At 45.9% G+C, this 27,493-nt stretch overlaps 2 protein-coding genes across 2 annotated transcripts in view; both read left to right on the top strand.

The window, feature by feature from the left end:
* The window catches only part of LOC143766498 (uncharacterized), an 831,863-nt gene that overhangs the window by 156,641 nt on the left and 647,729 nt on the right, over window positions 1–27,493 (top strand). The gene's annotated exons all lie outside the window — the stretch shown is intronic.
* LOC143768226 (uncharacterized) lies at window positions 9,783–13,605 on the top strand. The gene is made up of 3 exons (XM_077256918.1): window positions 9,783–10,379; window positions 12,500–12,831; window positions 13,216–13,605. Exons 1-3 carry the CDS (start codon window positions 10,364–10,366, stop codon window positions 13,603–13,605), a joined length of 738 nt encoding a protein of 245 aa, XP_077113033.1. The 5' UTR covers window positions 9,783–10,363.

Consider the following 27,493-nt stretch of genomic DNA (forward strand, 5'->3'; position numbering starts at 1 on the left):
TTGCTGGGGAGGTTATTAAATCTAACTTTCAGTTCCCCTTCTCAGTTATGGCGGGGGAAACTGAGGAAACTCAGCAAGAGGCGGAGGCAGACAGCCATCCAGCACCCTGCCTGCCAGATTTGGAAGTCCAGTCGGATGACTTCCACAACGAGCAAATGAAAGATCCTACCCTGTCTCCGGCTAGGAAAAATGTAAAAATGATAGATGGGGTACCCGTAGAACCTGACACTAGGCTGGCATACCCGTACATGGTACTTGAGAATGATTTGCTCTACCAGGTAGAAAAAAAAGGGGAAGACACTGTACAACGGTTAGTGGTACCAAAACCTTATTGGCGGAAGGTACTCGACCTGGCCCACGGGCATATAATGGGGGGACATCTGGGGGTACAGAAAACCACAGAAAGGATATCACATTGTTTTGTGTGGCCCGGTATGCATAATGATGTGCGTAACTATTGTGAGTCCTGTCCAGAGTGCCAAATCTCTGCGCCTAAACCTCGGTTCTGTAGCCCTTTGGTACCCCTCCCTATCATAGAAGTCCCATTTGAGAGGATTGGGATGGATTTGGTTGGGCCCCTTCCCCGGTCCGCATGTGGGCACCAACATATTCTCGTCATCGTGGACTATGCCACTCGTTACCCGGAAGCCATCCCTTTGCGTAACACAGCTACCAAGACGATTGCCAAGGAATTGGTACAAGTGTTTAGTCGGGTGGGAATTCCAAAACAGATACTCACCGACCAGGGGACTCCCTTTATGTCGAGGGTAATGAAGGAGCTCTGCCGACTCTTACAAATAGATCCCTTGCGTACATCTGTCTATCACCACCAAACAGATGGCCTGGTTGAGCGGTTCAACAAAACCTTAAAACAGATGCTCCGGAAGGCGATAGACAAAGATGGGAAGAACTGGGATTACTTGTTACCCTATTTGCTGTTTGCCATTAGGGAAGTTCCCCAGTCTTCCACAGGCTTTTCGCCTTTCGAGCTGTTGTACGCCCGTCGTCCCCGTGGACTGTTGGACGTCGCAAAAGAGACCTGGGAAGGACAAGTCACTCCCTTTAAAACGGTGATCGACCATGTAACACAAATGCAGGACCGTATTGCCGCTGTGATGCCCATTGTTAAGGACCATATGTTACAGGCCCAGGGAGCCCAGAGGCAAAGTTATGATAGAGGCGCTAAGGTCCGTACATTTGCATCTGGGGATAGGGTGTTGATCCTGATCCCTATGGTAGATAGTAAATTTCTGGCGAAATGGCAGGGCCCCTTTGAGATCGTAGGTAGAGTTGGTGAAGTGAACTATAAAGTGTACCAGCCTGGTAAGAGAAAACCAGAACAGATTTATCATGTGAATCTGATAAAGCCCTGGAAAGACCGCTCTGCCCTAACGGCGGATCTGCCCCATCCGGTTTGCTCACCTACCGTACCGGAGGTGCAGACTGCCGAGACTCTCTCGGAACGACAGAAATCTGAGGTTAAGCAGTTTTTGTTACAGAACCGACAGTTTTCCTCGGAAAAACCCGGCCGGACTAAGCTGGTGAAACATGAGATTGTCACAGAACCTGGGGTCACAGTTCATGCAAAGCCCTACCGGATCCCGGAAGCGCGCCGTGAAGCCGTCTCCCGGGAAGTAATGGCAATGATGGACTTAGGAGTCATTGAGGAGTTGCACAGCGCCTGGTCCAGTCCAATCGTGTTGATACCTAAGCCGGATGGCTCCATCCGGTTTTGTAATGACTTTAGGAAACTGAATGCGGTTTCTAAATTTGATGCGTACCCTATGCCCCGGGTCGATGAGTTAATCGACCGGCTTGGTAAAGCCCGATACATTACGACCCTGGATCTAACAAAGGGGTACTGGCAGATCCCTCTGGCGGAGGCGGCCAGAGAGAAAACGGCATTTGCTACACCGGAAGGTCTGTTCCAGTATATCTACATGCCGTTTGGACTTCACGGAGCTCCAGCAACGTTCCAGAGATTGATGGATCGAGTCTTGAGGCCCCACAGGCAGTACGCTTCGGCCTACCTAGATGACATCGTAATTTACAGCATGGACTGGGAAACTCACCTCCGGAAGGTACAGGCAGTGATTGATGACCTACGAGGCACGGGCTTAACGGTGAACCCCAAGAAATGCCACATCGGACTTGAAGAAGCCCGCTACTTGGGCTACGTGATTGGCAGAGGAGTGGTTAAACCACAGATCGACAAAATACAGGCAATTCAGGACTGGCCGCAACCAGTGAACAAGAAACAAGTACAAGCTTTCCTGGGGATTGCCGGCTATTATCGCCGGTTCATACCCAATTTTGCAGCCATGGCTACCCCTTTGACGGACCTTACCAAAGGAAAGGGTTCCGTCATGGTAAAATGGACCTCGGCTGCTGAAGAGGCCTTCCACAGCCTGAAACGGGCTTTGTGCTCTCAGCCCGTGCTAGTGGCTCCTGATTTTAGCAGCGAGTTTGTGGTGCAAACTGATGCCTCTGATACTGGTGTCGGAGCTGTACTTTCACAGGTGAGGGACGGAGTGGAACACCCGGTCCTCTACCTCAGCCGGATACTGAATGTACATGAGCAGAGGTATGCCGTAGTTGAAAAAGAGTGCCTAGCCATTAAATGGGCTCTCGACTCCACCAAGTATTACATGGCGGGTAGGAAGTTTAGGCTGGTCACAGACCATGCCCCTCTCAAGTGGATGCACCTCCACAAGGACCGTAATAGTCGGGTAACCCGGTGGTTCCTTGCTCTGCAGGCGTACTCTTTTACGGTGGAGCACCGCCCCGGGATGCAGATGGGGAACGCTGATGCCCTGTCCCGAGTGCACTGTTTCAGGAGTGCTCTTGCTCGACCGGAGCGGTCTGAGCAAAGGGGGGGATATGTAAGAGTCATGTCAGTCTGGTAGTCGGGGGCAGATATATCTCGCCCAGGTACTTGTCCTATGTGAGTTAGGCCGCTCAGTATCTTCAGGATACCGAGGGGTTAATAAGTGCAGGAATAAAGGATGACCAGCTGGGGGTTTCCGGCGTCAGCCTGGGGCACACAGATTGCCTGTCTGTGTGAGACAAACGTGAGTGAGAGCTGTGCTCAAGGACTGTGTTGTTAGCTGGGTGGGAGAAGCCCGCCAGTTGTTAAGATAGCAACGTATTTGTTTAGTTAGTGCCGGACAGGCTAGGATTTATTTTTATGTTTTGTTTTTCCTATGTTGCTTTCACTTTAATGAACCTGACCTGAGGTCAGCCAACTCGGAAACCTGCTGTCGCCTCAGAGTTCAATGCACAAACCACGTGACCTTTGACCCCAGCAAAGGCGATCCCGGAGTGTTTTGTTACACTCCCACACATAAAAAGGGGAGATTTATATTGCCACTGAGTGCATCTGCGTCAGTCCTGTTTGTGGCATATCTGCCAGCCACTTTCTGCCACTCAAACTGTGTAGTGTAATACAGTGGGCCTGTTTTTTTCTGCATTCTCCCACAGATAAAAAGGGAGATTTATATTGCCACTGAGTGCATCTGCGTCAGTCCTGTTTGTGGCATATCTGCCAGCCACTTTCTGCCACTCAAACTGTAGTGTAATATATTGGGCCTGATTTTTTCCTGCATTCTCCCACACATCAATACAACTGTCTAACCAATTAAAGTAGGGGAGTCTACAACAAATCAACAACCGAAAGAAACAACAAACCTACCCCTTTAAAACATTAGTCTTTATTAATATTCCAGTTTAATACGAAAAAATTCCCTATAAAAAACATCCCAATTAGGGGACCAAAAATTCTCGGGTTAGGGACTCCGCTCATCCACCTCTTGTATATGTGCCAAAAAATAACACAATAGAAAAACTCAACAAAATGTGAAAAATAACACTAAAAAAACAAAAAACATAAAAAATCAAAAATTGAATATGGTATGCCTATATTGACCCTAGTATGCCCTTAGGTCTGATACCCTTCCTTGCAGCGGAGGTTGGCACCCTAGATTATCGATATGGCGCCCCCGCTCCTCGGCGGCTGTCCCTTATATCCCTAAATGTCCTCTACAAATCTAAAAACCACAGACAAGAACACCACATAAATATGGATCAATTCAGATCCATAGTAACACATATTCTTAATGATGCACCTGGTATCCCACATACTATTAGGTCAACCTATGATGAACTTAATAATAGCCCCAACAGGCGTTATGTAGTGGATATATAATCTATATAAATAATGAGCTGCACCTAGGTTATTCTGTGTATGCTCACAGTAGCTATATCCAACTTGGACTTTGTTTTATAGTGGATATCTAGCAATCATTATAGACAAAAATCTCCACATAAGTCTATTCTGTGTATGCTCACTATAATTATATCCAATCAGCACCCCTATATCAGGCGATTACATCCAAGGTGCAAACTTAGATTTTTTCAAAAACCTCATATATGTTTTAGAGGAAAAAATTCATAAATTCAAATCCACGTTCCCAAAGCTCTCTTATATATGCTGGGGGTATATATTATATGCATCATTAACTTAGTCAGATAAAGTGCTCAATATGCCATTTTTGGGACAGCGGCTATGAGGGAACATCTGATGAACAAAGAGCTAAGTTGATAAATAGCATTTGCTGTATATAATGATGCAATTGATGGCATATTGAGCACTTTATCTGACTAAGTTAATGATGCATAATATATATATAATGTTTTAAAGGGGTAGGTTTGTTGTTTCTTTCGGTTGTTGATTCTCCCACACATAAAAAAGGGGGATTTATATTGCCACTGAGTGCATCTGCGTCAGTCCTGTTTGTGGCATATCTGACAGCCACTTTCTGCCACTCAAACTGTGTAGTGTAATACAGTGGGCCTGATTTATTTCCTGCATTCTCTCACACATAAAAAAGGGGGATTTATATTGCCACTGAGTGCATCTGCGTCAGTCCTGTTTGTGGCATATCTGCCAGCCACTTTCTGCCACTCTTACTGTGAAGTGTAATACAGTGGGCCTGAATTTTGCAGCAGTCTCCCACACATATAGATAGGGAGATTTAAATTCACAACAAGTTAACATACACCTTCTACCTGGTTTTACAGTACCATAAAACGGTTGTTAGTTTGGTTACATTTTCCCAAGAATGAGGAAGTCTGGTGGAAGTGGCCGTGGGCGGTTATTGCCAGCTGCTAATGATGGTAGTGGTGGTGGAGCATCAGGTGGTCGTGGGAAAAGCAATATAGCACCTAAGTCTCGAGTTGTTGAGCCAGCGTCATTGTCTGGCTACACAAGGCCTCGAATGCTCCCTTTTCTGAGAGTAGGAAAACCGCTTTTAAAGCCGGAGCAGCAAGAAAAAGTTTTGGCTTTCCTTGCTGCCTCTGCCTCTAGCTCTTTCGCCTCCTCTTCGGAAAGTGCAAAATTTAAAAGCAGCGCGTCGTCAGTGGATGCTCCCGGTCAGAAACAAGTCGCTTCCTTGTGTCCTTCACCCAGAACAACAGTGAAGAATGCGTCAGGCAACACAACAGGTTACTCCATGGAGCTCTTTACACATACCGTGCCTGGGTTAGAAAGGGAAATTGTTAACAGGCCATGCCCATTACAAGATGAATCGGACATGAGTGCACAGATGCACAGCCACAGCTAGATTATTATGCTGTTCCATTGACTCAGATCACAACATTGCCCTCGCCGTGTACTGAGCCAGAATCTGACCCTGATGAGACTATGGTGCCCCGTCCCGAACGCTATAGCACCGGCTTACACGGTGACACAGAGGAAGGTGCACAGGACATAGAAGAGGAGGTGATAGATGACCCAGTTGTTGACCCCGATTGGCAGCCATTGGGGGAACAGGGTGCCGCTGGCAGTAGCTCTGAAGCGGAGGAGGAGGAGCCACAGCAGGCATTAACATCACAACAGCTTTCATCTGGCAGGCCCGTATCTGGCCAAAAACCTGTGTCAAAACCAAAAACAGTTGTAGGACAGCGTGGCCATCCGGTTAAAGTAGCACAGTGTGCAATGCCTGAAAAGGTATTCGATAGTAGGAAGAGTGCAGTCTGGCAATTTTTTAACCAAGATCCGAATGATCAGTGCAAAGTGATCTGTAAGAAATGCCCAAGGACCTTTAGCAGAGTTCAGAATGTCAAAAATTTAAATACAACTTGCATGCGTAGACATTTAACCACCATGCACTTGCAAGCCTGGACTAACTACCAAACATCCCATAACGTTGTTGCACCCGCTCACAATGAAGCTAGTCAGCAACGCTACATTCCTTCCCTCACTGTAAGCCCACCGTTTACGACACCACCTTCAGCAAATGTGGAGGTATCGTCGCAAGGCCAAAGCAGTCAGGGAATCACCAGGTTCTTGGTAGGAAACACTGTATGTAGGCCAACAGCAAGAATACCATCACCAACCCTCTCTGTCTGCCATGTCCACCACCACCCCCGCTAGTTCCACCATATGCAGCTCTCCAGTCCAGCTCACCCTACAAGAGACTCTCGTTAGGAAAAGGAAGTACTCATCTGCGTACACAGGGTTTGAACGCCCACATTGCTAGACTAATCTCGTTAGAGCTGATGCCCTACCGGTTGGTTGAAAGCGAAGCTTTCAAAGCCCTGATGGCCTGCGCAGTGCCACGCTATGACCTACCAAGTCGACACTTCTTTGCGAGAAAAGCCCTCCCAGCCCTCCACCAGCATGTCAAAGACCGCATTGTCCATGCACTCAGGCAATCTGTCAGTAGAAAGGTGCACCTCACAACAGATGCATGGACCAGTAGGCATGGCAAGGGATGTTACGTGTCCATCACGGCACACTGGGTTAATGTGGATACAGGGGACAGCCATATTGGGACAGTTCTGCCTAGCCCACGGTCTAGGAAACAGCTGGCTGTAGGCGTTTGCCACCCCTCCTCCTCGTCCTCCAGCAGAAGCGAGAGCTCGTCCACATACCGCAGTGGCAATCCGCAGCTGCCAGTGTTGCACACGAGGTGTCCCATTATGGAACAGCTAGTGTTAAGCGTCAGCAGGCTGTGTGGGAAATGAAGTGTTTGGGCGACAACAGACACACCGCGGAAGTTCTGTCCGAGTTCTTGCAGCAAGAAACTCAGTCATGGCTGGGCAGTGTACATCTTGAGGCAGGCAAGGTAGTCAGTGATAACAGAAGGAAATTTATGGCTGCCATAGCCCTTTCACAACTGAAACACATTCCTTGCCTGGCTCACACCTTGAACCTGGTGGTGCAGTGCTTCCTGAAAAGTTATCCGGGGTTACCCGCCCTGCTCCTGAAGGAGAGAAGACTGCTCGCACATCCGCCATTCGCCCATACACTCCAGCTGTATGCAGAACCATCAGCGATCTTTGAAGCTTCCCCAGCACCGCCTAATAATCGACGTTGCAACAAGGTGGAACTCCACACTGCACATGCTTCAGAGACTGTGCGAACAGAGGCGTGCTGTTATGTTTTTGTGGGAGGATACACATACACGGGCAGGCAGTTGAATGGCAGACATGGAGTTGTCAGGTGTGCAGTGGTCGAAGCTACAAGACCTCTGTCAAGTCCTTCAGTGTTTTGCGGAATGCACACGGCTGGTAAGTGCAGACGATGCCATTATAAGCATGAGCATCCCACTTATGTGTCTGCTGATGCAAAGTTTGACGCACATTAAGGAGCAGGCATCTGCAGCCGAGGAGGAGGGAAGCCTTGATGACAGTCAGCCATTGTCTGGTCAGGGAACTGTCCAGGACGAGGTGGCGGACGAAGAGGATGAGGAGGATGATGGGGATGAATATGTATGGGAGGAGGGAGCTTCTCAGGGGGCAATAGAAACTGGTGCCGTTGCAAGGTCTGGTACAGGTTTCTTGCGGGACACTTGTGATGTAGATTTGCAAGAAAGTGCTCCTCAACCCAGCAGAAGCAGTGAATTGACACCTGGAACATTGGCCCACATGGCTGAGTATGCCTTGCGTATCCTAAAAAGGGACCCCCGCATTGTCAAAATGATGACCGATGACGATTACTGGTTGGCCTGCCTACTGGATCCACGCTACAAAGGGAAATTGCAAAATATGACACATGAGAACCTAGAGCAAATATTGACTACCAAACAAGCAACTCTTGTAGACCATTTGGTTCAGGCATTCCCAGCACACAGCGGCGGTGATGGTTCTCACACGAGCTGCAGGGGGCAACATGGCAGAGGTGTTAGAGGTGCACAAATCAGAAGTGGTGTTGGACAGAGGGGTTTTATGATCAGGTTGTGGAGTGATTTCGCAATGACCGCAGACACGACAGGTACTGCAGCATCAATTCAAAGTGACAGGAGACAACATTTGTCCAGTATGGTTACTATTTTTCCTCCCTTATCGATGTTCTCCCTCACACGTCATTCCCATTTGATTACTGGGCATCCAAAATAGACACCTGGCCTGAATTGGCAGAATATGCATTACAGGAGCTTTCTTGCCCAGCTGCTAGTGTGCTATCAGAAAGAGTATTCAGTGCTGCTGGTTCAATACTGACCGAAAAAAGGACTCATCTGGCTACCCTAAATGTTGATGATCTAACCTTCATTAAAATGAACCAATCATGGATTTCTAATTATTTTGCCTCACCTGTCCCTGCTGACACCTAGCTTTCCTGTAAAAAGGTCTTGCTTTTGGACTCGTCTTACTGACTGCTCCAATTTCTCCATTTGCAGCTGCTGTATGTCCACCATAGGCCATTTTTACACCTCCCTAAATGGGCTGACTCCCCCCACGGGGCTGTGGTCACCACTTGGCGCAAGCACCCGTGTGAGTGCCGTTTGGCTAAACAGGTGGGTGTACCCACTTTTGGGCGATGGCACTGGCACAGGGTCCCTCATAGTACAATGAAGTGTCTCTGGCGGTGGTGGTGCACACCCAAAGTAAGACACACCGTCATAATATGAGGGGCCCTGGGCCAGTACCGCCGTCCACGAGAGAGTGTTCCCCCCCAACTCAAACAGTGCTCTACCACTTGCAAAATTACCTCTCACTGCTCCACCACTGTTTAGTCTGTGCTGTTAAATCCTTCAATGGCACTGCCAATACCAATTTGTTGACATGATTGATGCTAGTTTTACTAACAAAAGAGAGACAAGGCCCTATCGCAGGGGATCACCATAATACAGATGAGGCAGAAATGTATAAACACAACTTTATTAAGTGACACATACAAAGGACAAAACACAGTTAAAAACATTTAAAAACATATATAATAATACACCATCGCCCCTGATAAGGCAAATAACCCACAAATGACTCCACACTACAATAGGATGGTAAAATACTCTGTTAATGGCCAGAACGGCCCAGCTGGAGAGTAACTAGACCCTATGCAAGGCTCTCCCCTGGACAAAATGCAGTTAAATAAGGCATAAATGGCAGATGAAAAAAACACACCATAAAACCCAGTGTATATAACACCAAACTGCCTGTGAAACAAACCCCAGCTTGTATGTCTCTGTAACGTAATACAAAGTAAAGAACCCCACTGCACTAGTAATGCCTAGTAATACAGAGCAGGTACATGCAAGGACAGCTGGTTCATGGGGTTAAACTATGAACAAGTAGAGAGGCCACAGTAGTGTTAACCACAAATGGCCAGTAAGAGTGCCCAGAGGAGCAACATGTGGACTGTGCACAACATGGGATAACAGTTGAAAATGAAGACTGCCTGAAGGCAGTAATAACCAAGCCAATATAACCTACCAGTCAAGATATAATACAGACCATTCAAAGCAAATATAAGCAACCTGTAGGGTAAGGCAGTGAAAATACTGCCTAAAGGCATGCAGAGCCAGAACCGAAATAGCCTCCAGAGTGGGTCATAATGTGGGTTAGAGAGAGACCCAACGCGTGTCGCCACCTGCACTGGGCGGCTTCATCAGGGGTAATCTCATAGCAAAATATGTGCCACTTAAATATACATGGAAAAATGTCCTTACCAGCCTCAGCTGTGTTGCTGCTTCCAGCCGCACGGTTCAATCAGAGCCATGTGATCTGTTACCCACTGTGCTCTGTCTGCGCATGCTCCAGCGTCAGGCAGCTAATGGAGCAGCACAGAGGTAACCAAGGAGACCGTGATACTTCCTGTCTAGTGTTTTCTAATACAGTGGAGAAATGTCTGCACATACTCCAGCGTCAGGCAGCTAATGGAGCAGCACAGGGGTAACCAAGGAGACCGTGATACTTCCTGTCTAGTGTTTTCTAATACAGTGGAGAAATGTCTGCACATACTCCAGCGTCAGGCAGCTAATGGAGCAGCACAGGGGTAACCAAGGAGACCGTGATACTTCCTGTCTAGTGTTTTCTAATACAGTGGAGAAATGTCTGCACATACTCCAGTGTCAGGCAGCTAATGGAGCAGCACAGAGGTAACCAAGGAGACCGTGATACTTCCTGTCTAACGTTTTACAATACAGCGGAGATCCCACTAGTGTCACACAGACACATTGTGAGAGATTCTTGAATACCGGCGCGCCCACCATGTCTTGGTGACTATAGCGCCACTAGAGCGCCATGGAAATACATGAGTGGAACGCACTGTGCATATTAGCGCAAAATGCCGTATTATACACACTCCTATCCGTTGCCATAAGCAACTGAAATACTAAAAAGACCATGAACGGCTGTGTTGCTACTTACAGCCGTGCGATAAATTCAAAACCAATATAGTAAATGGTACATTCCCCACCCCGCTGAGTTCTGTGCATAATGCAGCATCAGACAGCTATTGGTATATGAAAGGGGTTTCCAAGGAGACCATGATACTTCCTGTTACGCATTTACAATCAAGTGGATATCCCACCAGAACTGCACTGGAATACTATCAAAATCAATACTATCAATGACAAAATAACACAGGTGGAACCTTTTCAAATACAATTGAAAAACACTATAGATGCCTTTGAGAAGGAAGTTATAACTAAGAAGAAGCAGAAATATAGGAGGGATCAACTTGATTTCAAAAATGGACGAGCCTATAGGTGGGTGCACAGGGGGAATAAGAGGCCCAGTGCACCTATAGGCACAGTGACTGCTAATTCTAACACCACGTCTGATGTACCATCAAGCGATGATTTTTTATCTTCGGAACTGAGCGACATCGAAGGCGCCACAGGAGGGGCCGCAGGAGGAGGCATGGCTCCAAAGAAACACATGAGAAATTACAAAGCTTGGCCACCCAGGAGTCAACGAGAGACCCGACAGAACAAGAAACGCCAATACTAGATATTGAAACACGGTGTCCACCATCTGTTGGTAAGCTACAAATTATCAATTTGTCAAATTATGTCCTGTCTGAGGCTGAGGTCTCGGTATTGGAAAAGGGTTTGTCCTTTTGCCCTACTAGTGGCTTGGACAAATTTACTTTTATTAAAGACGTGTATCTGTTTTGCAGACAGCTTACTTTTAAGGTTCTTTTTCATCGAACTTCGGATATGGATGACCTTTCCATCTGTGACAGACAAATCCTGCGGGACCTATTGGACTTATTGGACGAGGGAGAGGAAGGCCCTATTAGACGTAAGTTCACTGGCCGGTTACCATCCCAAGCCACTCCCCCGTTTACATTATGCCCAGCAGTTCAATGTTTTTTTGATGCTGTATATAGGGAGGTTTTACAACTTAAATTGGACCCCATTAGGGGTAGAAACATCAGCAGGGATGAACAGTCTATTATAACAAGATTGGGTTCCAATAGGGACTTTGTAATCCGGGAGGCGGACAAGGGGGGTAACCTGGTCATTTGGCCAGTTCACCTCTATATCCAGGAGGCTATGCGTCAGCTTGGTAACGCAGATTGTTACCAGATTCTCCCCTCTGACCCCACAGGTGTCTTTCAGGCAAAACTTAATCGGCTTTTGGACAGTGCATTTGCACATAACATCATTAACAAACGGGAGAAAGAGTTTTTAACCAATCAACATCCTAGGACTCCAACTTTCTACATGCTCCCCAAGGTCCACAAGTCCTTGGAGGCCCCACCAGGTAGGCCAATTGTGTCGGGGATAGGGGGATTACATGAGCGACCCTGCATCTATATTGATTTTTTTCTTCAACCCCTTGTCCTTAACCTGCAGTCTTATATTAGAGATTCAACTTCTCTTATTTCATTATTGCAGGATTTGGAGGTGCCAACCAATACATGGCTTGTCACTCTGGACGTAGAGTCTCTTTACACGTGCATAAGTCACGACTTGGGGACACAAGCTGTAGCATACTTTTTGGATTTGAATACATCAGGAGACAGGGGACATGATTCTTTTCTGTTGGACCTCTTGTTCTTTGTCTTGGATAGAAATTTCTTTACTTTCGACCGCGCCTTTTACAGGCAAGTGAGGGGGACTGCCATGGGGGCACGGTGTGCCCCGGCTTATGCCAACCTCTTTTTTGGGGTGGTGGGAGGCGACCAGGGTGTACTGTCTGGAGGGATATGCCAAGCATGTTATCAAATGGCTACGGTATATTGATGATATTTTGTTCCTCTGGACAGGCACCCTGGAAGAGTGTCAGGACTTTGTCAATACACTGAATGACAATCCTTGGAACATTCGACTGACATCCCAATACTCCCAAGGCGACATCGAATTTCTGGACCTTAAACTCAGTGTAATGGAAACAAGGATTGTGACTACTCTTTATCGGAAACCTACGGCCACTAACAGCCTTCTTCACTTCACTAGTTTCCATCCCCAACATCTCAAAAGAGGAATCCCCAAGGGACAGTTCTATAGAGTGAAGAGGAACTGCAGTCGTGTGGGGGACTTTGAGGAACATTCCCGGGAGCTCACTACACGGTTTCGTGAACGTGGTTACCCACACAAGGTAATATCACAGGCTTTTGTTGCGGCAAAAAGTAGTGACAGGGCGGGCCTGTTACAAACTCGGGCCAAAACCACCAACAAACCCCTTGGGGTAATTACTGCCTACAATAATCAATGGAAGGATGTAGGGAATATCCTCTCCAAGTATTGGGGCATTTTACGGAGCGAGTCCAAACTCCATCCCCACATTGCTGCTCAGCCTAGTTTAATAGCTAGGAGGGCAAGAAACCTGAGGGATTGTCTGAGCCACAGTCATTTTCAGCGGCCCACAAAAAGACTAAATAGGGGGGCCAGACTGGTGGGGACATTCCCTTGCGGGAATTGCAATATATGCCCTTTCATGGTTGGTAATGAGCCCATTACTGTATCCTCTTTGCCTTTACAGATCACCACCAAGGCATATTTCAACTGCAAATCCCGTAATCTGGTTTACGCACTTATTTGCCCTTGCCGCAAGGTGTATGTCGGTCAGACCACACAGGAACTGAGGAAACGTACCCAGCAGCACTTCTCAAATGTTCGTACCGCGAGGGCGGACAAAGCTAAAGGAAAGACTTTAACATCGGTGGCCGCACATTATCTGGCCGAACATGACTCCCAACTGGTGGACACCAGGATATTAGGATTGGAAGGTGTACGAACGAACATTAGAGGGGGAAATGTCACCCTGGAACTTTTGAGGCGTGAATCAAAATGGATTTTTCAACTGAATTGCCTAACCCCCTTGGGTTTGAATGAGGATCTTTTGTTTACTGGGTTCTATAAACAGATTTAAGATTTATGTTTCCTATTATTAGTGGCCTCCTCTGGACAAATCTATTGGTACACTTTTTTCAGCATGTTGGTACGATCGTTTATTCAACATTTAATTTGCTTTCTGTATCTTGTTGGCCTTATTTTGGCCAATTTTTCTGCTATATAATAACTGTTTGTAGATACTTGGTATTCTTTGAATATGTTCTTGGTAGTTCACCTGTACCTGCATCCATTTGGTGCCATAGGCAACTGTGCCCCATGATAAGTGGGCCTTCGGAGGCTAGGCTCGCCTCCTTTTTCATATGCTTCATATTGCACTGCTATGAGATACTGAGCGTTTGGCATTGGGTTGTATTACCCTAATAATCTTCTAAGTAACCTTTTTACCTGGTAGACCTTACATGTTTCTGAGGGTCTGATGTTACTAAACATATCATGGCACCCTATGTGGAAGCCTTGGTAAATTCGCTGCTCCAATGTGGGGACTACTCACCTGGTTATTGCTGACATACATGTCAGCACCTTCAGTTGTTGCATTTGATGCAATGTATCTGCAGGGGTGGCGCAGCTCAAGGGCCAGCACATTGGTGTGATTGTTGTCCTTAGTACATGTACTTTGCGTCGACCTCTTGTGCATCAAGAGTTCATTAAATCATTTGTGTTCAGCAGAAGTGCCCCTGTGTATTTTTTGCACGGTGTGAGTTTCAGCAACAAATGGTTTTTTTTTTTTTTTTTGTTTTTTTTTTTTTGTTTTTTTTCTTAAAAACTCAGTCATTACCGTATCTGCAGCACTACACCCATTGGGTTCAGTAATCCATTTGTATAGCAATTTAATAACTAATCGTGTGTGATTGCATACGTCTGGGTCCAGTACATTGGTAGTATCGCTCAATATTTTATTTCAGGTGCGCGCTTGGTCACTATGGCGTTCCGTGGCAGCATGCGGCATGTGTTTTATACACAAACTCCTTCGTCTGTGTACATAGAGCAGATTAGCGGCAATATTGGTACCATGACATGTGGGATGCACTGATATACAACATTGTCTGATAGTATTCCAGTGCAGTTCTGGTGGGATATCCACTTGATTGTAAATGCGTAACAGGAAGTATCATGGTCTCCTTGGAAACCCCTTTCATATACCAATAGCTGTCTGATGCTGCATTATGCACAGAACTCAGCGGGGTGGGGAATGTACCATTTACTATATTGGTTTTGAATTTATCGCACGGCTGTAAGTAGCAACACAGCCGTTCATGGTCTTTTTAGTATTTCAGTTGCTTATGGCAACGGATAGGAGTGTGTATAATACGGCATTTTGCGCTAATATGCACAGTGCGTTCCACTCATGTATTTCCATGGCGCTCTAGTGGCGCTATAGTCACCAAGACATGGTGGGCGCGCCGGTATTCAAGAATCTCTCACAATGTGTCTGTGTGACACTAGTGGGATCTCCGCTGTATTGTAAAACGTTAGACAGGAAGTATCACGGTCTCCTTGGTTACCTCTGTGCTGCTCCATTAGCTGCCTGACACTGGAGTATGTGCAGACATTTCTCCACTGTATTAGAAAACATTAGACAGGAAGTATCACGGTCTCCTTGGTTACCTCTGTGCTGCTCCATTAGCTGCCTGACACTGGAGTATGTGCAGACATTTCTCCACTGTATTAGAAAACACTAGACAGGAAGTATCACGGTCTCCTTGGTTACCCCTGTGCTGCTCCATTAGCTGCCTGACGCTGGAGTATGTGCAGACATTTCTCCACTGTATTAGAAAACACTAGACAGGAAGTATCACGGTCTCCTTGGTTACCTCTGTGCTGCTCCATTAGCTGCCTGACGCTGGAGCATGCGCAGACAGAGCACAGTGGGTAACAGATCACATGGCTCTGATTGAACCGTGCGGCTGGAAGCAGCAACACAGCTGAGGCTGGTAAGGACATTTTTCCATGTATATTTAAGTGGCACATATTTTGCTATGAGATTACCCCTGATGAAGCCGCCCAGTGCAGGTGGCGACACGCGTTGGGTCTCTCTCTAACCCACATTATGACCCACTCTGGAGGCTATTTCGGTTCTGGCTCTGCATGCCTTTAGGCAGTATTTTCACTGCCTTACCCTACAGGTTGCTTATATTTGCTTTGAATGGTCTGTATTATATCTTGACTGGTAGGTTATATTGGCTTGGTTATTACTGCCTTCAGGCAGTCTTCATTTTCAACTGTTATCCCATGTTGTGCACAGTCCACATGTTGCTCCTCTGGGCACTCTTACTGGCCATTTGTGGTTAACACTACTGTGGCCTCTCTACTTGTTCATAGTTTAACCCCATGAACCAGCTGTCCTTGCATGTACCTGCTCTGTATTACTAGGCATTACTAGTGCAGTGGGGTTCTTTACTTTGTATTACGTTACAGAGACATACAAGCTGGGGTTTGTTTCACAGGCAGTTTGGTGTTATATACACTGGGTTTTATGGTGTGTTTTTTTCATCTGCCATTTATGCCTTATTTAACTGCATTTTGTCCAGGGGAGAGCCTTGCATAGGGTCTAGTTACTCTCCAGCTGGGCCGTTCTGGCCATTAACAGAGTATTTTACCATCCTATTGTAGTGTGGAGTCATTTGTGGGTTATTTGCCTTATCAGGGGCGATGGTGTATTATTATATATGTTTTTAAATGTTTTTAACTGTGTTTTGTCCTTTGTATGTGTCACTTAATAAAGTTGTGTTTATACATTTCTGCCTCATCTGTATTATGGTGATCCCCTGTGATAGGGCCTTGTCTCTCTTTTGTTAGTAAAGCTTATCTCTTTTTAGGCCCTGGTGGTATCCCATATACCGTGGTGCCCCCGTTTTGTCTTATTTAAACAATGATTGATGCTAGTAAAAATATTCAGGGGCCCTGTCCTACATTTACACCAGTTAATACTTTGCGCCAACTACCACTGTCTGCAAGTCTGCAGAGGAGCCCACCCCTGTACCTAGGTATGCCACCTGTTTATTTGTGAAAAAAAATTTTTTGCCAGGCATTAACCTCACTTTATTATTTTGGCCTACTAACTGTGTCAGACACTCCTTACAGTTGTCCTCCACTGAACAAAGCTAGGCTCCTTGCGTACTCCTGTAACCTATTTTTAACTGCATTTTGCCTATTACTTTTTTGGCCCTACTAACTGTGTCTGCCCCTCCTTGCAATCGTCCTCCGCTGACCACACCAATGCTGCCTGTGTACCCCTGTAACCTATTTAAACCTGCATAGAGCCTACTTTTTTATTTTAGGCCTAGTAAGTCTGCGGTCCCTCCTTGCAATCGTCCTCCGCTGATCACACCAATGCTGCCTGTGTACCCCTGTAACCTATTTAATCCTGCATAGAGCCTACTTTTTTATTTTAGGCCTACTACCTGTGTCTGTCTGCGCCACTCAATACAGCTGTCCTCCTTTGAAAAAAGCTGAGCTTCAATTGTCAGGTTTTCAGCCTATAGGAATTTGAAAACTGCATTGGGGCTATTAGTTTGGTTGGGCCCTACTAACGGTGTCTGCCGCTCCTTGGTGTTGTCCTCCACGGAAAAAAGCTGAGCTTCAATCTTTAGGCTTTCATCCTGTATTTAGAATTTTAAACTGCATTTGGGATGCTAGTTTGGTTGGGCCTACTAACGGTGTCTTCCGCTCCTTGGTGTTCTGTTTTTTTTTCCTGACCTTCAATCTTCAGGCTTTCGGCATGTATTTAGAATTTTAAACTGCATTTGGGCTACTAGTTTGGTTGGGCATACTAACGGTGTCTGCCGCTCCTTGGTGTTCTCCTGCGCTTTTCTCCTGAGCTTCAATCTTCAGACTTTCGGCCTGTATTTAGAATTTTAAACTGCATTTGGGCTACTAGTTTGGTTGGGCCTACTAACGGTGTCTGCTGCTCCTTGGTGTTCTGTTTTTTTTTCCTGAACTTCAATCTTCAGGCTTTCGGCCTATATTTTAAATATGAAACTGCATTTGGGATACTAGTTTGGTTGGGCCTACTAACGGTGTCTGCCGCTCCTTGGTGTTGTCCTCCACGGAAAAAAGCTGAGCTTAAATCTTCAGGCTTTCGGCCTGCATTTAGAATTTTAAACTGCATTTGGGCTACTAGTTTGGTTGGGCCTATTAACGGTGTCTGACGCTCCTTTGTGTTGTCCTCCACTGAACAAAGCAGTGCCGCCTGGTTAGTCCTGTTACCAATTTTGAACTGCATTTAGCCTACTTACTTATTTGGGCCTAATCACTGTGTCAGCCTCTCATTACAGTTGTCCTCCACTGAACAAAGCAATGCTGCCTGGTTAGTCCTGTTACCAATTTTGAACTGCGTTTAGCCCACTTTATTATTTGGGCCTATATCTATTCCAAAGACATACTGATAGGGAATTTAGATTGTGAGCCCCAACGGGGACAGTGACGATAATGTGTGTGCAACCTGTAAAGCGCTGCGGAATATGTTAGCGCTATATAAAAATAAAGATTATTATTATTATTATTATTATATCTGTGTTTCCTCCTCATCCTGCCCATTGCCCAGCCAGTGCTTGATGAGTCTGCTGGTACATTGACCCAGACCACTACATTCCCCTTGCACGCTACACAGCCAGATTTTGACCCTGCTGAAAGTCTGGTTCCCCTTCCCGCATACTATACCACCTTACACGGGGACAAAGAGGAAGGTGCAGATGAAAGTGCAGGTTCCTTCATCAGGTGGCATACTCGTTGGCGACGTCACTGGCACAGGGCCCCTCATAGTACGCAAAAGTGTCGCTGCCGGTGGGAGGCGCCCCCGCCATGCAAACACCACCGTACTTTGAGGGGCCCTGTGCCAGTGTCAATGCGAACGAGTGGGCCCCCCCTGCTTGCTCAGGATCACAGCACTTGCAAAGTTGAAATACTTACCTCTCCCTGCTCCACTGCCGTGACGTAGTCCACGTTTCCTGGGCCCACTAAAAACTTGAACCAGCCCTACCCCCCCACAACTTTAGCCAAATGACCCCCAATTTCCAATGCCTAACTATTATTATAAGGTAAATTAAGATTGACAAGCTTCAGTATCAAGAATGGATGTTTTTGGCATTAAAATGGGTACTGTAGGTGTTTTCCTGGCCTCCACTCACTGCCGACTATGCTTCCCCATTGACTTGCATTGGGTTTCGTGTTTCGGTTGATCCCCGACTTTTCGCAATAATCGGCCGATTTCATTCGACTTGATTTTTTAGAAAATCGGGTTTCGCGAAACCCGACTCGATCATAAAAAAGTAAAAGTCACTCATCCCTACTTAACAGCACTCCATTGGGAGCTTTTCTATACTGTGTGCTAATTATATGGTACCATTACTTATTCTCATTATCTGGTAAGCAGTATTTTATTTATCTTTCATTCTTTCTGTGTGTTTTTTTTTTTTACATTTTTTTTCCTTTTACCGTTTTTCCATAAAAATGTCTTTCTTTGAAAAAAAAATTTTCTACGTTAACCCCTTCATGACCCCAGCTTTCTTAGGTTTTGCGTTTTCGTTTTTTGCTCCCATACTTCCCAGAGCCATAACGTTTTATTTTTCTGTCAATATGGCCATGTGAGGGCTTATTTTTTGCGGAACCCATAGGGGTGGAGCCGCATATTCATTACTGTAATGAGCGGTACCATGTGACCGCTCAATACAGGAAGAAGCTGCTGGCATCGGGGAACCAGGGACTGCACTGTGCCAGTAGCAGGTGAGTATACGGGGGAGCGATATTCACCTGTCCTCCGTTCCATGGCCAGCCTCCGGTCCTTCTTCCCCATCCTCTGCAGTGACGCTCAGGTTAGAGGGCGCGGTGATGCGATTAGTGTGCACGCTGCCTTCTGCTTGAACAGTCACTGCGGAGGATGGAAGACAGAGCAGCGTGAAGCAGTGGAATAGAGGACAGGTGAATATATCAAGTGCCGGGGGCCTGAGCGACGAGAGGTGAGTATGTGATTTTTTTTTTTTTAATCGCAGCAACAGCATATGGGGCATAATAGTCTATGAAGCATCTTATGGGGCCATGTGCAGAATTATATGGGGCAAATATCTCTATGGAGCATCTTATGGGGCCATGTGCAGCATGATACGGGGCAAATATCTCTGGAGCATCTTATGGGGCCATGTGCAGCATTATATGGGGCAAATATCTTTATGGAGCATCTTGTGGGTCCATGTGCACATTATATGGGGCAAATATCTCTATGGAGCATCTTGTGGAGCCATGTGCAGCATTATATGGGGCAAATATCTCTATGGAGCATCTTGTGGGGCCATGTGCAGCATTATACAAGGCAAATATCTCTATGGAGCATCTTATGGGGCCATAATCTGCATTTGTGGAGCATTATACGGGGCAAATGTGTCTATGGAGCATCTTATGGGGCCATAATCAGCATTTGTGGAGCATTATATGGGGCAAATGTCTGTATGGAGCATCTTATGGGGCCATAATCAGCATTTGTGCAGCATTATATTTTAATATGGAGCATCTTATGGGGCCCATCATAAACTGTATGGAGCATTATATGGGGCTCCTAATTCAATATGGATATTCACTTAACCTACTGATGTTTCAATTCATTTAATTTTTATTGGTATCTATTTTTATTTTTGACATTTACCGGTAGCTGCTGCATTTTCCACCCTAGGCTTATACTCGAGTCATTAAGTTTTCCCAGTTTTTTGTTGCAAAATTAGGGGTCTCAGCTAATACTCGGGTCAGCTTATACTCGAGTATATACGGTAAGCGGTAAAAAAATATCTAAACTTTGCTAAAAAAAAATGGTGCAATTTTCCGATACCCGTAGCGTCTCCATTTTTCATGATCTCGGGTTGGGTGAGGGCTTATTTTTTGCATGCCGAGCTGACGTTTTTAATTATACCATTTTGGTGCAGACAGGTTCTTTTGATGGTCCATTACTGCATTTTAATGCAATGTTGCGGCGACCGAAAAAAATGTAATTCTGGAGATTCAAATTTTTTTCTCGCTACGCCTTTTAGCGATCAGCATAATCCTTTTTTTATTGATAGATCAAGCAATTCTGAACGCAGTGATACCAAATATGTGTATGCTTGATTTTTTTTTATTTTGAATTGGGCGAAAGGGGGTGATTTAAACTTTTTTTTCATATTTTTTAAAGCAATTTTTTTTACTTTTGCCATGCTTCAATAGCCTCCATGGGAGGCTAGAAGCTGGCATATCCTGATTGGCTCTGCTACTTAGGAGCGAAGCTCAGATCGCTCCTATGTAGCTGAATTACAGCATTCTGTCATCAACAACCATAGAGATCTTCAATAGACCTCTGATTGTCATGCCGATGCATTGCTGACCCCGATCACATGACGGAAGCTGTTATGGACCTGGTGGTTAGGAGCACCCGGAATGACCTGATGATTAAACCAGAAATAGGGACAAGCTCTGGGGAAGTGGGAACTCTGCTGACCGCAAACCCTACTCCTATCACACACACTAGAAATAGCCGTGGAGCGTACCTAACTCCCTAGACGCCTCTTCACAGCCTAAGAGCTAACTACCCCTAAAGATAGAAATAGAAGCCTTACCTTGCCTCAGAGAAATTCCCCAAAGGAAAAGGCAGCCCCCCACATATATTGACTGTGAGTTAAGAGGAAAGTCACAAACACAGGAATGAAACCGGTTTTAGCAAAGGAGGCCAGTCTTCACTAAATAGTCAGAGAATAGAAAAGGGAACTATGCGGTCAGCACAAAAAACTACAAAAAGCCACGCAGAGTATGCAAAAGACCTCCACACCGACTCACGGTGTGGAGGTGCAACTCTGCACCCCCAGAGCTTCCAGCTAGCAAGGAAATATCATGATAGCAAGCTGGACTAGAATTTAGCAGTACTAAGAAATATATTCAGCAAGCAGTAACAACAAATGAACTATCAGGGACTTAGCTTCTGCTGGAGTAGACAGGTCATCAGAGAAGTCCAAGAGAGATCTGAACCAATACTGAGACATTGACAGCTGGCATGAAGTAATGATCTGAGTGGAGTTAAATAGGGAATCCAGCATAGCAATAAACGAGGGCAGCTGAGAAAGCCAACCTCAAGGACCAGCAGTTCCACTCAAAGCCACCAGAGGGAGTCCAAGAACAGAACTCACCAAAGTACCATTCATGACCACAGGAGGGAGTCCAAGAACGGAATTCACAACAGTACCCCCCCTTGAGGAGGGGTCACCGAACCCTCACCAGGGCCCCCAGGCCGATCAGGACGAGCCAAATGAAAGGCACGAACTAAATCGGCAGCATGGACATCGGAGGCAACATTATCCTGACAATAGCCCTTCCACTTAACCAGGTACTGAAGCTTCCGTCTTGAAATACGAGAATCCAAAATCTTCTCTACCACATACTCCAACGCCCCTTCGACCAACACCGGAGCAGGAGGATCAACAGAGGGAACCATAGGCGCCACATATCTCCGCAACAACGACCTATGGAACACATTATGGATGGCAAAAGAAGCTGGAAGGACCAAACAAAATGACACAAGATTGAGAATTTCAGAAATCTTATAAGGACCAATGAAACGAGGCTTAAACTTAGGAGAAGAAACCTTCATAGGAACATAACGAGAAGACAACCAAACCAAATCCCCAACACGAAGTCGGGGACCAACACAGCGACGGCAGTTAGCGAAACGTTGAGCCTTCTCCTGGGACAATGTCAAATTGTCCACTACGTGAGTCCAAATTTGCTGCAACCTGTCCACCACAGAATCCACACCAGGACGGTCAGAAGGCTCAACCTGCCCTGAAGAAAAACGAGGGTGAAAACCAGAATTGCAAAAAAAAGGCGAAACTAAAGTAGCCGAACTAGCCCGATTATTAAGGGCGAACTCAGCCAAAGGCAAGAAGGTCACCCAATCATCCTGACCAGCAGAAACAAAGCATCTCAGATAGGTTTCCAAAGTCTGATTGGTTCGTTTGGTTTGGCCATTTGTCTGAGGATGGAAAGCCGAAGAAAAAGACAAATCAATGCCCATCTTAGCACAAAAGGACCGCCAAAACCTAGAGACAAACTGGGAACCTCTGTCAGACACAATGTTCTCCGGAATGCCATGCAAACGAACCACATGCTGAAAAAATAGTGGAACCAAATCAGAGGAGGAAGGCAATTTAGGCAAGGGTACCAAATGGACCATCTTAGAAAAGCGATCACAAAGCACCCAGATGACAGACATCCTTTGAGAGACAGGAAGATCTGAAATAAAATCCATGGAAACATGCGTCCAGGGCCTTTTCGGGACCGGCAAGGGCAAAAGTAACCCACTGGCACGAGAACAGCAGGGCTTCGCCCGAGCACAAGTCTCACAGGACTGCACAAAAGAAAGCACATCCCGTGACAAGGAAGGCCACCAAAAGGACCTAGCCACCAAATCTCTGGTACCAAAAATCCCAGGATGACCAGCCAACACCGAACAATGAACCTCAGAAATAACTCTGCTAGTCCATCTATCAGGGACAAACAGTTTCTTTGCTGGACAACGGTCAGGTCTATCAGCCTGAAACTCCTGCAGCACCCGCCGCAAATCAGGGGAGATGGCAGACAGAATTACCCCCTCTTTGAGAATACCAGCTGGCTCAGGGACTCCCGGAGAATCAGGCACAAAACTCCTAGAAAGGGCATCAGCCTTCACATTCTTAGAACCCGGAAGGTATGAGACCACAAAATCAAAACGGGAGAAAAACAGCGACCATCGAGCCTGTCTAGGATTCAACCGCTTGGCAGACTCTAGATAAGTCAGATTCTTGTGATCCGTCAAGACCACCACGCGGTGCTTGGCTCCCTCAAGCCAATGTCGCCACTCCTCGAATGCCCACTTCATAGCCAGCAACTCCCGATTGCCAACATCATAATTACGCTCAGCAGGCGAAAACTTTCTAGAAAAGAAAGCACATGGCTTCATCACAGAGCCATCAGAACTTCTTTGAGACAAAACAGCCCCTGCTCCAATCTCAGAAGCATCCACCTCGACCTGAAAAGGGAGCGAAACATCTGGCTGACGCAACACAGGGGCCAAAGAAAAATGACGTTTCAGCTCCTGAAAAGCCTCAACGGCCGCAGAGGACCAATTCACCACATCAGCACCTTTCTTGGTCAAATCAGTCAAAGGTTTAACCACACTAGAAAAATTAGCGATGAAGCGATGGTAAAAATTAGCAAAGCCCAGGAATTTCTGAAGGCTCTTCACAGATGTAGGCTGAGTCCAATCATAAATGGCCTGAACTTTAACAGGATCCATCTCGATAGTAGAAGGGGAAAAAATGAAGCCCAAAAAGGAAACCTTCTGAACTCTGAAGAGACATTTAGACCCCTTCACAAACAAGGAATTAGCACGAAGGACCTGGAATACCATTCTGACCTGCTTCACATGAGACTCCCAATCATCCGAAAAGACCAAAATATCATCCAAATATACAATCATGAATCTATCCAGATACTTTCGAAAGATGTCATGCATAAAGGACTGAAACACAGATGGAGCATTAGAAAGCCCGAATGGCATCACCAGGTACTCAAAATGGCCCTCGGGCGTATTAAATGCTGTTTTCCATTCATCGCCCTGGTTAATACGCACAAGATTATACGCCCCTCGAAGATCTATCTTGGTGAACCAACTAGCCCCCTTAATCCGAGCAAACAAATCAGACAGCAGAGGCAAAGGGTACTGAAATTTGACCGTGATTTTATTGAGAAGGCGGTAATCTATACAGGGTCTCAGAGAACCATCCTTCTTGGCCACAAAAAAGAACCCTGTTCCCAACGGTGACGAAGACGGGCGAATATGCCCTTTCTCCAAGGACTCCTTTATATAACTCCGCATAGCGGCGTGTTCTGGCACAGATAAATTGAAAAGTCGACCCTTAGGAAACTTACTACCAGGAATCAAATTAATAGCACAATCACAATCCCTATGAGGAGGTAGGGCACTGGATTTGGGTTCATTAAATACATCCCGGTAATCCGACAAAAACTCAGGGACTTCAGAAGGAGTGGAAGAAGAAATTGACATCAACGGAACATTGCCATGTACCCCTTGACAACCCCAACTAGACACCGACATTGATTTCCAATCCAATACTGGATTATGAACCTGTAGCCATGGCAAACCCAACACGACCACATCATGCAAATTATGCAACACCAAAAAGCGAATATCTTCCTGATGTGCAGGAGCCGTGCACATGGTCAACTGAGTCCAGTACTGAGGTTTATTCTTGGCCAAAGGCGTAGCATCAATTCCCCTCAATGGAATAGGATACTGCAAAGGCTCCAAGGAAAAACCACAGCGCCTGGCAAACTCCAAGTCCATTAAATTCAGGGCTGCGCCCGAATCCACAAATGCCATAACAGAGTAGGATGACAAAGAGCAAATCAGAGTAACAGACAAAAGAAATTTAGGCTGTACAGTACCAATGGTGACAGACCTTGCGAACCGCTTAGTGCGCTTAGGACAATCAGAGATAGCATGAGTGGAGTCACCACAGTAAAAACACAGCCCATTCTGACGTCTGTGTTCTTGCCGTTCAGTTCTGGTCAAAGTCCTATCACATTGCATAAGCTCAGGCCTCTGCTCAGAGGACACCGCCAAATGGTGCACAACTTTGCGCTCGCGCAAACGCCGATCAATTTGAATGGCCAAGGACATTGATTCATTCAGACCAGCAGGCGTGGGGAACCCCACCATAACATCCTTAAGGGCTTCAGAAAGACCCTTTCTAAAAATTGCTGCCAGGGCACACTCATTCCATTGAGTAAGCACAGACCATTTTCTAAACTTCTGGCAATATACCTCCGCTTCATCCTGACCCTGACACAAAACCAGCAAGATTTTCTCTGCCTGATCCACTGAATTCGGTTCGTCATAAAGCAATCCAAGCGCCAGAAAAAACGCATCTACATTAAGCAATGCAGGATCTCCTGGCGCAAGGGAGAATGCCCAGTCTTGATGGTCACCACGTAACAAAGAAATAATAATTTTTACTTGCTGAATGGGGTCACCAGAGGATCGGGGTTTCAAAGCCAGAAACAGTCTACAATTATTTTTGAAATTCAGAAACTTAGATCTATCCCCAGAAAACAAATCAGGAATTGGAATTCTAGGCTCTAACATCGGATTCTGAACTACATAATCTTGAATGCTTTGTACCCTTGCAGTGAGTTGATCCACACAAGAGGACAGACCTTGAATATCCATATCTACACCTCAGTCCTGAACCACCCAGAGGTTAAGGGGAAAAGAGAGACAAAACACACTGCAAAGAAAAAAAAATGGGTTCAGAACTTTTCTTATCCCTCTTTTGAGATGCATTAACACTTTGTGGGCCAGCTGTACTGTTATGGACCTGGTGGTTAGGAGCACCCGGAATGACCTGATGATTAAACCAGAAATAGGGACAAGCTCTGGGGAAGTGGGAACTCTGCTGACCGCAAACCCTACTCCTATCACACACACTAGAAATAGCCGTGGAGCGTACCTAACTCTCCCTAGACGCCTCTTCACAGCCTAAGAGCTAACTACCCCTAAAGATAGAAATAGAAGCCTTACCTTGCCTCAGAGAAATTCCCCAAAGGAAAAGGCAGCCCCCCACATATATTGACTGTGAGTTAAGAGGAAAGTCACAAACACAGGAATGAAACAGGTTTTAGCAAAGGAGGCCAGTCTTCACTAAATAGCCAGAGGATAGAAAAGGGAACTATGCGGTCAGCACAAAAAACTACAAAAAGCCACGCAGAGTATGCAAAAGACCTCCACACCGACTCACGGTGTGGAGGTGCAACTCTGCACCCCCAGAGCTTCCAGCTAGCAAGGAAATATGATAGCAAGCTGGACTAGAATTTAGCAGTACTAAGAAATATATTCAGCAAGCAGTAACAACAAATGAACTATCAGGGACTTAGCTTCTGCTGGAGTAGACAGGTCATCAGAGAAGTCCAAGAGAGATCTGAACCAATACTGAGACATTGACAGCTGGCATGAAGTAACGATCTGAGTGGAGTTAAATAGGGAAGCCAGCATAGCAATAAACGAGGGCAGCTGAGAAAGCCAACCTCAAGGACCAGCAGTTCCACTCAAAGCCACCAGAGGGAGTCCAAGAACAGAACTCCCCAAAGTACCATTCATGATCACAGGAGGGAGTCCGAGAACGGAATTCACAACAGGAAGCGCTAGTTAAATGCCATTGTCATCCGCTATGGAGCAGTGGGCAACAACTAACAGAATGATTTTTAACAGGGAAAAATGCAAAGTACTACATCTGGGCAATAAAAATTAAAAAAACATATACAGAATGGGAGGAATAGGGCTAAGCAACAGCACATGTTCAGTCTGTGATCTATTAGTATACCCAAGTCTTTTTCACATGAGTCAACAGTGTGATGCAGCAGCAAATAAGGCAAATGCAATTCTGGGATGTATTAACAGAAGCATACAATCTAGATAACGCAAAGTCATTATTGCCCTCTACTCCTCTTTGGTTAAACCGCACCTGGAGTACTGTGTCCAGTTTTGGGCACCACACTGTAAAAAAAGACATCAACAAACTGGAGCAAGTTCAGAGAAGAGCGACCAGAATGGTGCCCGGTCTGCAAACCATGTCCTATGAGGAACAGTTACAGGATTTGGGAATGTTTAGCTTGCCAAAAAGGAGACTGAGAGGAGACTTAATAGCTGTCTACAAATATCTCAAGGGATGTCACATTGTAGAAGGATCATCTTTATTCTCATTTGCACAAGGAAAGACTAGAAGCAATGGGATGAAACTGAACGGGAGGAGACACAGATTAGGTATTAGAAAAAACATTTTGACAGTTAGGGTGATCAATGAAAGGAACAGGCTGCCACGAGAGGTGGTGAGTTCTCC

The sequence above is a fragment of the Ranitomeya variabilis genome, chromosome 4 (assembly GCF_051348905.1).
Source record: "Ranitomeya variabilis isolate aRanVar5 chromosome 4, aRanVar5.hap1, whole genome shotgun sequence".
Taxonomy (NCBI): domain Eukaryota; kingdom Metazoa; phylum Chordata; class Amphibia; order Anura; family Dendrobatidae; genus Ranitomeya; species Ranitomeya variabilis.